At 31.4% G+C, this 12,463-nt stretch overlaps 1 protein-coding gene across 1 annotated transcript; it reads left to right on the top strand.

Moving 5' to 3' along the window:
• The first annotated feature begins 825 nt into the window (after window positions 1-825).
• LOC143566280 (uncharacterized) lies at window positions 826-1,986 on the top strand. The gene is made up of 3 exons (XM_077053023.1): window positions 826-947; window positions 1,062-1,305; window positions 1,429-1,986. The coding sequence occupies exons 1-3, from the start codon at window positions 826-828 to the stop codon at window positions 1,984-1,986; spliced, it is 924 nt and encodes a 307-aa protein (XP_076909138.1).
• Window positions 1,987-12,463: the final 10,477 nt, after the last annotated feature.

Genomic DNA, 12,463 nt, shown 5'->3' with positions numbered 1-12,463 from the left:
GGCAGAATTGTCAACCGTCGCTCGTGTTTTGCTGCAGAAACGTCACACCCTCTCGGCTGCCGGCTGTCGCTCCGTTGCTGCTCTGCTTCCCACTCTTTTTATTCGCTTGGTACGGAAACGGAACTAATGTCTGATGCCCGATTGTCTTAGTCTATCTTTGTTGAATAGTTGAATTTAATTGATTTTTATTTGTTAAAATAGTGGTCATGAAAGCGGTACCATAATATACTCTAAGTTGTTTGTTTGTTTTTTTTTGGAAAAAGTAGCACCACGGAAGCAACTGTTGTGTCTATATATATTTTTTTGGGTCAAGTTCTCATTAAGTCATTATCATTATTATTGTTTGTTTGTTTATTATTTGCTAAAGTTTGATAGTCCACTGTCCATATAACAATTTTATAATGTTTTATAATCTTGTTAAATGCTAATAGCTAAGTTTTTTTAATTAAATTGTTCGGTCTATAATTTTTATAGGCCTTGAAAGATGTAGCAAACATGCCTTACCTTTTCTTGTTTACATAATTTTGTGTAGATCCTTTTTAGCTTATTTGGTGAATTGCCCGTTTAGTATTTAGTAAACCGGTGATGTCTTCACAAGTAAAACAAAAACAAGGTACTCATGTTTACCCTCTTATATAATTGTGAATATGTGATAATTATTTTTGTTTTGTTGCTGTGTAAATTGATTTATTTAGTTATAATCTAGGAACTCTTAACAATTTCTTAAAAAGAAAGGTTTCATCATCAAGTGAAATTCCATCAAGTAGTAGTGATGGTCATCTCTACTCCAACTATGCCTAAGTTAGTTGATTTGGATAATCTTCCATGGATCCCATTGATAGGATAAAAATTTCTAATTACCATCCAAATCAAAGAGATGAGATAAGGAGAAAATATTGGTTAAAAGGACCATGCCAACCACACGATCATGAGTTTCCAAAATCAATGTACGGGGATAAATACCGCAGCTTCCAACCTTCTTGGTTTGATTCACATCGCAGATGGCTAGATTATAGTGTAAAAGCAGACAAAGTATTTTGTTTATGTTGTTATTTATGTAGAGACACTATCGGGATTGGAAACTCTACTGAAGGTGGACGTAATGCATATATTACAACGGGCTATAAGAATTGGAAAGAACCAAGATTTGATAAACATGTTGGTGATGTTAATAGTTTTCATAATAAAGCCCTACAAAGATGTGAAGATCTAGTAAACCAAGCTCAGTCTCTTAGTGTTGCTACCAATAAACAAGATGATATTGTGAGGAAAGCAAATCAAATTCGACTGATTGCTACGGTTGATGTTTGTAGGTTCTGCTTAAAATGCGCATTACCATTTCGAGGTCATGATGAGAGTGAGACTTCTAGTTTTAAAGGAAATTTTTGGAATTAATTAATCATAAGTCAAAATGTTGAACTAAAAAAGTTACCAAAAGAATTAGGAAATAACAAATATTTATCTCCAAGTACTCAAAAGGATGTTGCTCATTGTTTTAAAGAAGAAGCGCTTAAACGTCTCTTTGATGAAATATGTGATGATGTGTTCGCGCTAGTAGTTGATGAGTCTAGTGATGTATCCGAGAAAGAACAAATGGCGATTGTTTTGAGATATGTTGATACACATGGACTTATTAAAGAGAGGTTTGTGGGACTTGTACAAGTGATGGAAGCATTTTCTTCAGTTTTGAAGTCGTCTATTGACACTTTTTTTGCAAAACATAACTTGAGTTTGAGCCGGTTAAGAGGTCAAGGTTATGATGGAGCAAGAAACATGCGTGATGAATATAATGGGTTGAAGGCAAAGTTTTTGGAAGAAAACAAATCATCGTATTATGTGCATTGTTTTGCTCAACATCTTCAGTTGGTGGTTGTGGCGGTTGTCAAAAAACATTTGAGTCTTGTGCGTTTTTTTGATAAGATGGCCACTTTGTTGAATGTGGTTTGTGCTTGTAATCGAGCGTTTCCAAAAGTTGAAAACACGTAGAGGACAATTGTAATCGATGTACTTTGAATTTTATTTTGAAAATTTAATGAATGGTTATTTTAACACTATTTTTTTGTTGTTTTATTGTGTCAGTTCGTATTGTGCCCACCGTATAAAAGTATTCTGGATCCGCCTCTGTCTGAGCCAACTGGGTAGGGTCAGGGCAGGTAAATCTTGTGAACGAACCACCGCATCTTTTCTTTGATGAAGATGAACTCCAGGTGTAACATATACTTTCTACATTACAACATAATATCACTTATTATTTCTTATTTTTTACATAAAAATAAACAAGTAAAGCGCATACCCCTCTACCAAGGAACAAATTAATTTGAATTGGGCCAACTATGGTTTAAGAACAGCAAATTGTATAGGTTACAAAATTATTTTTATTAGACAACATCGACATAATGGATAGTGGAAATATTTATTAACCAAAGCTTTAGGTTACAAAATTATTTTTATTACTTATTACTAATATTATAATAAAATGGTTAACTGAGCTTCTTTTTTATGGTAGCTTCTGTCACACCCCAACCTACGGCGGAAATACCGGGGCGTGAACTGATTGTCACAACTCACAAGGTTACTATCATGAAATTATAAAGCGACAATATCTAATTAATTTATTTATTATCAAACAACATTCATATACAACAAAAATAAAGAAAATTACAAATACAAAACCAACTATTATTGTATATGTTTTATCCTAAAGTCATCTCTATGTGAGCTTCAGTTCGATAAGCAATCCAAATCTATAACCTGCAAATGCGTACAAAATATATGTTTGTCAACAACACATGTTGATTGAGTAGATCACCAGTTTTGACGCAAACAAAAGTGGTAATAATATATAATGATATAAGTGAATAAAAATAGGCAAAACTGTTATCTGTGAGTATAAACAATTTAACCGTAGTACATATATAAACAATCAACCATAAAGAAAGGGCTAAACCGTTGCCATGCGAATGGGCATTGGTTACCAAAAAAATGAGGTTTCGGTGAAACCATTGCCAATGCGATCGGGCTCCGGCCACTACGAAGGTCGTATGATCATACTATAATGAGATTATGTCGGACCTCTCCGAATGCGATTCAAGTAAGCAAGTAAGCAAATAGTAAGTAACAGGCAATCATTCAATTGATACACAACACAAAGATCACAGTTTGCGTTTGAGAAATAATAAGATAAATAATATGATAAATGGTACGCAAGTGTCCCCAAAACATTTGAAAACAAGTAAAATAGGGGAGTGATTACTCACCTGAACGGATGAAAGAATTATAAATGATAATGTGAGAATGATGAACCCTTCGGGATACACCGACAAGGATTCCTAGTTAAATTATAATAATTAGAATTAATTATAAGAGATATAACATGATTAAATAAATTAAGATTTTGATGGAGATTGAGTTATGATTGAGATTAGAACGGTTATCATATTATAGATTGATCGATTGGATTTCTATTGATAATAATATTGCGATAACAATCTTATCATTTAGTTATAATAGTCATTACTTTTATATTTTATAAGTCATCTTTGTACTACACTTAAATAACATCTAATCCAAATTTTTTATATAATTAGTTTAATATATAAATATGAATTGAGCTATACCATATTAAAAAAAAATATATTTTAGAATCTTTAACGAGAGTCTAATATTTTGAATATAGCTAATACGCTTAATAATACAATAGTTACAACTTTTAAAGTGATATATATATATATATATATATATAATGTATATATATTTTTGTATAAAATTAATATAAACAAATTTACAAAAAACATCCAACCACGAGAAACCAGGATTAAAGTGTTGGGTTTCAATAAAAAAATAATGTTTATTTGATATTAATATTAATTATAATTACTTATAAATCTTTTAACATCATTAAAAACAATAACAAAATAAAAGAAACAAAAAGGAGGAGCTGGCAGTGCTTGAACCTGGGCAGACGGCCGCCCCACAAGACCCGCACACACTTAGCCACTATTCTAGGTGTTTTAGTTATTTAAAGATGAAAACGATTTAATAAATATTGAAACAGATATAACCCAATTGAACATAAACCCTAGAAATCTCAATTATTTAAACCCGATTATGTTTGATTGATTAGAGTTAGGGCTATTGATTAATGAAACACGATGAACATAACCATGCCACTTAATTACCTTATCACTGATTACGAACTGTTGTATTAAGCGAGGAACATCCGGCCCACGGGATGACGAAGACGCAGGCAATTGATGATGAAAACTTAATTGGGTTGAGGGTTATGGATCGAAGGGTGAAGAGGAAGGTATATATGAGATTAATTAGGTTATCATCAACCCTAAATCGTATCTCACTATAAGGGTGTAGCCGGTTCCTATATTAACATAATAAGGATCGTTTTTGATAAATTTCTTTTATTAAAACGTCGGTACACTAATTTAGCATATAAACGATTGGAGCAAATCAATTCCAACTATAAAGCGAGAATTATGGCGGAAGTTAAGAAACAAGTTAGGGTTTAGGGTTAAATACGGGTTACAGGTTTGGTTATGGGTCACCAAATGGGCTATTTGAATCTGATATGTTATAATAATATAATAATATATTTGCACATTAGTCCCTGGAGATGAAAGGTGGAAACGAAGTTGGGTAAAAGTTTTAGTTTGGGTAATTTTTGTCAAAATATGAAAGTTATAATTATATTTTTATATAATTAATTAAACCATAAGATAATAATAATTAATTTACTTGATACACGCGATATTTTATGGATATGAAAGTGGGTCGGGTAACGGATATAAAATATAGTTCGAAAACCCGAGTTGTTACAGTCTACCCTACTTTAGGGAATTTCGTCCCGAAATTAAAGAATAATATAATAAAACTATTACATTTTGAGGAACGGAAAATTTTAAATATAATTTTTAAAATTAATCATAATACAGAACTTTGAATAGTCAAAGCAACGTCTAAATGCAAATCCGATAAGGGCACTTATATATAGGATGTACCAGCGGCGTATCCACCATGTCCTTATCATTTCTGCATTTGTACCGTTATTTCCACTACTTACAATTCTATATTATGACACACAATTGCACGTATTATGATTTCCATGCGAGGACTTCGATAATTATATAGGCCTCCATAATTACTTAGGTCGTCGGATGGTCCACATAACTCGTCACATCGTGTGGTTTACAAAATATTTGAAAGACATTATTTTTTGTGAGAAAATTTATTAACTTATTATAAATATGAGGAAAGCGTTAACATATTATAAGACCTTTGGGAGTTGATTTATTATAAGTGTAAAAGTCAGCAGATTAGATAAAATATTTCTAATAAGGCAATTTAGGTGAACCTTCAAGTTTGATTAATGGAATTAGTGAAAATTTTAAAGTAACTTAAAAGTTAAGAGAAACGTAAACATTGAAGTTGGGATAGATGATGCGTTGACAAGATCGTTGTGAAGAAAGAGGGTGGGGATGCGGGCCAACTAACAAATTTATGTGAAATTACCAAATAAGACAACAAACCAAAATTCTATGATTGCAAGAATAACATCAACAAAAGTTGATGAAGGAATTAATTGATACTTGTAGACGAATAATAACCTAAGAAATTTATATATATTGCAACATTCGAGGTGGAATTCATAAGATCGAAAGTACAAATTTAAACAAGATTAAATGAAGACTTTGAGAGATTCAGTTTAATTAAAATGAGAAACTCATGAAATTTAAAGAGAACTCTATACAACACTGAAATATCGCAATTGTGTATTTAAGATAAGGTAAATTAAAATACTAAAGTACTGATAGTAGTAATTGAGTATGCAAAGATATTAATGCAAAAATTTATGTGTACAAACAAACTGTCAATAGATGAAATTGAGAAGCAGATATTCACGAATCACCGAGATAGTCCTATTCCAATTAAATTTTAAAAAAATAGATATCGTATAAAGTGGGTCATTATAATATCCCCAGATTATAAGGGATTTTCCTATCTCCATAAAATCATTTAAATTAAAATAAAGAAGTTGCAATATTCATAGTTTATCATGAAAAGTTAAATAAATAATGAATATTAAAGTAATAATGGGAAATAGAGATGAGTTGAGAAATAATATAATTAAATAGAAGAAAACGCGGAGCTGGATATGCATGAACCACAATTACTATTCCGATAACTAAAGAAAAGAGTTGAAATATCCACGAACCACCATGCGACTTCAACTAAATAACGAAATCTAACAAAAGTGAAAATGGGTTGTTGTGATCCCCACGAACCCCGCAGGTTTTCAACAAAAATCGTGAAAATGTCAATAACTGAAACGAGTGGTCATGGAAATTTAATGAAAAAATTCCTTTTAATAATGAAAATTAAATTAAATATTTAGAGAGAAAATTTCCATGGTGGAGATAATTTTGGTTAAATGATGAAGAATTCAATTAATAACCAAACTACAACAGTTATATTTCAACGCTGAAAAATTATAAGATGAAAGATAAATTGTGTAATATGAGATCAATAAATATATGATGTACCAAAGATATTAATAATCGAGGTTGAGGGTAGAAATTGACACGCTTTCAATAATTTGAAATAACAAAATTAATGAGAAAAGACAATTTAAATAATATGATCGACTAATAACTGATTGTCAAAATTTTGTCTTTTAAAATTGAAGAATTGTTTCAGTTTATGAGAATCTAAATATTTTGATTAATTGACATAATGTTAACGAATCAACTCCTAAGATTTTTTATTAAATAATAACCAGATAAGTACGATAACCAACAATATTGATCTTTGGGAAGATAAGAAAAATTTTCTTGTATGCGAAAAAAAATACTTAAAATGATGGATTTTCCAAGTTGGGTTTGTTCCAAAATAACTAATTTAGACAAATAATCGTTTAAGGTATTATTGAATAAAAAATACGTTTAGACGAAAATGATGAAGACGATAAAAATCTTCTTTGTGAAAATATAACTACGATTGGTTTAATTCAAAACACATTTGTTAATTGAGCTTATGAAAACCTAAATAATTGAGATCGAATGATTTGGGGCACCTCGAATATGTTTGTGAAACGAGGTTTGATTAAGGTAAGCTTGATGAAATTAAGTCTTGCGGGTCTAGAATCAAATAAGCGAGAATGACCTTGTTACATGAAGAGAGCCTGAAAGGCATAGAGTTGATAGGTTTAAGCTAAATGAGCATGGGTAGTATGGTACGGTGCTGGTATAGTTTAATCTCGGCGTGAGTGAGTAAAGAGCAATGCGTCGCGTAGGTGATTAGGGTCTCCATAATTGTAGAAGGCACGTGTAGCAGTTGTATAAAGCTAAGTCGACGACATAGACCGTTGTGGGATGTCTTGTGTCGTAGGCATGTTCAGCAAGTTTTAACGGGATAACCATAACGGTTATAGCTAGTTTAAGAATGACACAAGGATTGAGTCGGAAGACGAAAGTCGTGAATAAGACGTAACGAGCGTATTCCGGTGTAAGGTTTCTTGTTTGGGACACTATGATTTCGTTGAGATTGGTAATTGGTTTACTTAGTAACCTAAACTCGATTATTAAGCTTGCGCTTGTTATTATCGTTGTTATGAGGATGAGTAAGGGTAAATGAATCGAAATTTCTTTTAAAGAAATTAGTGGACAAGATTAAATGGATTGTATTAGTGTTTTGAGTTAGAATTTATGCCCTAGAGATTGCAGGAGCTATCTCTTTGACTGTACTTAGGGTCATAAAGCGAGTGTAGAGAAAATATGATCTATATTGTGATGTAGAAATCATTCTATAATTATGTAAATTGAGATTAAATGAGTATAAATAATAAGTTGTGTAAATCTCTTTAAGGGAAAAAAAATGAAATTCGACATAAGTTGTGCTAGCGTTAATCATGACTTAAGGATAAGTCAGAATTTAAATGAGATAATCTATACGACAATTTGTTAAGTAGATGATATAATCAATGAGGTGATTTGATATGAGATTTTATCGAAGCATAACAAATTAAAATGTTAATACTTAAAATTTGAGGGTGATAACTGAGATGTAATTGATAGTTATTTGGAGTATTGAGTTACTTGTGATAAGTTCGTTAATTGATAACGTGATAATCGTGAACATGAGGGATATTGTTCAAATATTAAGGTATTTAATAATACTTTTATTATAATTGATAGTTTGATGATGTTGTAATATGTGTATAAGAAAATAGCTATTAATTGCTCTTGATAATTTGCGAATGTGATAATATGAGTGCGAGATAACCGATTAGATAATTAAATAGTAAGTTGTTTAGATGGACTTGTGATAACATAGTCCCAGTGAGTGAATGATTTGTGCTCCATCATAAGGATAAAAATATTTGTGAGTGTGTGAATGAATTGAATCAATAAGTCTTGATCCAATGTAATTGAATAATTAAGTAATTGAGTAACTAAATCATATAATAGGTTGTTTCGAATGAAATCAAACGTACAAACAACTAAACAAGTAACGAAAGTTTCAATTAAGTAATTAAGTCAATTGATAACTTGTTTCAAATAAAATCAAATACATAAACAAATAATAATAAATAACGTAAGTTTATCGATGTATCACCACACGTGATAATGCTCCAACCAAATATCATAAATGTAATAATTGTGAAAATGAATAGTTGGCGTGTTCATGGCGTCCCATAGATTTTTCACCCGACTAGACATTTAAAAAGTAATAAAATAATAACAATAAAACGAAATGGAAAGATGTAACCGTTAACTGATCACGTTAAACGCTTAAAAGGTAAAAACAAAACTTAGGAAATCCTAAAAGAATTTCCCGTCAACGAAAAGGACCAACAAAAATTTGAATGTAAATATATATCCTGGGAATGAGGCGTTGCCTCGGAGTTATAAAAGTATTTTGAGAGTAAGACATAGTCTTGAAATTATAAAAATATTTTGAGAGTGAGACATAAGCTCAGAGTTGTGTGTGCATGAAAATAAAATAAGCATTAAACTAAGCAGTTAAATAAGTACTTAGTCTAGAAGGTAATTACGCAAGCTGTAAACAACCAAATAGAACAAATCAGGTAAACAAATAAGAACGTATAGGGTTCCTAAGCATGTTACTAAGGCACCACTAACGACCTATCTTAAACCTTCGACTCTGATACCAATCTGTCACACCCCAACTTACGGCGGAAATGCCGGGGCGTGAACTGATTGTCACAGCTCACAAGGTTACTATCATGAAATTATAAAGAGACAATATCTAATTAATTTATTTATTATCAAACAACATTCATATACAACAAAAGTAAAGAAAATTACAAATACAAAACCAACTATTATTGTATATGTTTTATCCTAAATTCATCTCTATGTGAGCTTCAGCCTGATAAGCAATCCAAATCTATAACCTACAAATGCGTACAAAATATATGTTTGTCAACAACACATGTTGAGTGAGTAGATCACCAGTTTTGACACAAACAAAATTGGTAATAATATATAATTATATAAGTGAATAAAAATAGGCAAAACTGTTATCTGTGAGTATAAACAATTTAACCGTAGCACATACATAAACAATCAACCATAAATAAAGAGCTAAACCGTTGCCATGCGAATGGGCATTGGTTACCAAAAAAATGAGGTGTCGGTGAAACCATTGCTAATGTGATCGGGCTCCGGCCACTACGACGGTCGTATGATCATACTATAATGAGATTATGTTGGACCTCTCCGAATGCGATTCAAGTAAGCAAGTAAGCAAATAGCAAGTAACAGGAAATCATTCAATTGATACACAGCACAAAGATCACAGTTTGCGTTTGAGAAATAGTAAGATAAATAATATGATAAATGGTACGCAAGTGTCCCCAAAACATTTGAAAACAAGTAAAATAGGGGAGTGATTACTCACCTGACCAGATGAAAGAATTATAAATGATGATGTGAGTATGATGAACCCTTCGGGATACACCGACAAGGATTTCTAGTTAAATAATAATAATAAGAATTAATTATATGAGATATAACATGATTAAATAAATTAAGATTTTGATGGAGATTGAGTTATGATTGAGATTAGAACGGTTATAATATTATAGATTGATCGATTGGATTTCTATTGATAATAATATTGCGATAACAATCTTATCATTTAGTTATAATAGTCATTACTTTTATGTTTTATAAGTCACCCTTGTACTACCCATAAATAACATCTAATCCAAATTTTTATATATAATTAGTTTAAATATATATAAATATGAGTTGACCTATACTACATTAAAAAAATATATTTTAGAATCTTTAACGAGAGTCTAATATTTTGGTTATAGCTAATATGTTTAATAATACAATAGTTACAACTTTTAAAGAATGATACATATATATATATATATAATGTGTATATATTTTTGTATAAAATTAATATAAACGAATTTACAAAAAAATGTCCAACGACGAGAAACCCGGATTAATGTGTTGGGTTTCAATAAAAAAATAATGTTTATTTGATATTAATATTAATTATAATTACTTATAATTCTTTTAAAATCATTAAAAACAATAACAAAACAAAAGAAACATAAAGGAGGAGCTGGCAGGGCGGCAGACGGCCGCCCCAGCAGACCCGCACACACTTAGCCATCTGTTCTAGGTGTTTTAGTTATTTAAAGATGAAAACGATTTAATAAATACTGAAACAGATATAACCCAATTGAACATAAACCCTAGAAATCTCAATTACTTAAACCTGATTATGTTTGATTGATTAGAGTTAGGGCTATTGATTATTGAAACACGACGAACATAACCATGCCATTTAATTACCTTATCACTGATTACGAACTGTTGTATTAAGAGAGGAACAGGTGGCCCACGGGCTGACGAAGACGCAGGCAGTTGATGATGAAAACTTTATTGGGTTGAGGGTTATGGATCGCAGGGTGAAGAGGAAGGTATATACGAGATTAATTAGGTTATCATCAACCCTAAATCGTAAATATAAAAGATAATTAACACCTTATCGATCCCCAAACAACAATAATCTCTCAAAGTAAAATGTCGTCTAACTTTTCCAATATATATATGTGTGTGTGTATACTTCTTGATTTAACCTAATATAACTCCATAAATAAATAAATTAATCAATTAAAAAGATAGGTTTACTCGTTTAAACAAACCGATTACGTTAAGCTTTCAGAACAAGTTTTCGTTTAATTTACAAATGCATATGTATTATTAAAATTAACGTTTTATTGTTGATAAATCTATATGTAACTTATAAAAATATATAAATTTATTACATCCTTATTTCAACTTGATTAAAATATACTTAACACTTTACCAATCTCTAAATCCACTATAAACCCTTGCAATCTAGCTTGTATTGTTTCATTTATATCGTTAGGTTATTTATTTAGTCATACTTTTATATTTCGGACTTATCTTCGAGACTCATCGTGGAACTAACTAACTTACCTTCGCCATAACCGTTACCCTCTTCTTGTTAACATCTACCTTATTTTAAAGGTGAGTAATCACATCTCTTTTTTCTCTATTTTTGGGGCATTATGCATACTAAAAACTATTATTACACTATTATATTCTGTAACACCCCGCAACCGCAGCGGAAACGTAAACGGGATGCGACAGACACCTCTGATATCAACCACATTGTTTATAAAGAAAACTGAATGCCTTAATATACTTCAAAATTTCATTATCTCGTATTTCATTACCGTCTAGGTGATACACACATCATACAATACGATACATAATTCTATCTGTTATAATGTTTCCTAACATCCCGCACGCAAATCTTACACACATCAAGCACTTAGCACGTAAGCAATCACTTCATCTTAATTGTACCTGAAAAGCATGTGAGAAAACGGGTCAACTACGAATAGTTGGTGAGTTTCACAATTTTAGTAAACCATGATAAATCCATATCATAATATAATATTATCTGGGGACACTGTTAACCCAGTACTGTACTCACTCCGGGGACAATGTTAACCCGAAAACACTTCTAGGGACCCCTGGGGACACTGTTAACCCAGTACTGTACTCACTCCGGGGGCAATGTTAACCCGGGAACACTTCCAAAGACATCTGGGGACACTGTTAACCCAGTCCTGTACCCATTCCGTACGATTCCCGTACAATCAAATATTTATAAATACACGCAAATCCATGCGTTCAGTATGTACTTAAACATTTAAATAATAACATGCTTTCCGCCCCGGGAAAATATTTAAAAACAATTCAGAAAAAGGGGCTCGTGAAACTCACCTTAGCACATGCAAGCAGGTAACAACAATCATTATCAATTAACGCGTCCAATCTGTAATATGATCCCTAAGATCGTTATTATACACTTATTGTTTATATAATCTTTTAACCGTATCAACTGGTACATCTGGGGACACTGTTAACCCAGC

Source organism: Bidens hawaiensis, unplaced genomic scaffold, assembly GCF_021521415.1.
Source record: "Bidens hawaiensis isolate Kalapana, Puna unplaced genomic scaffold, B.hawaiensis_p1.1 tig00022869_1, whole genome shotgun sequence".
In the NCBI taxonomy this organism is placed as follows: Eukaryota; Viridiplantae; Streptophyta; class Magnoliopsida; order Asterales; family Asteraceae; genus Bidens; species Bidens hawaiensis.
The sequence above is the reverse complement of the archived record's forward strand: the minus strand, read 5'-3'. Positions and strand labels throughout refer to the sequence as shown.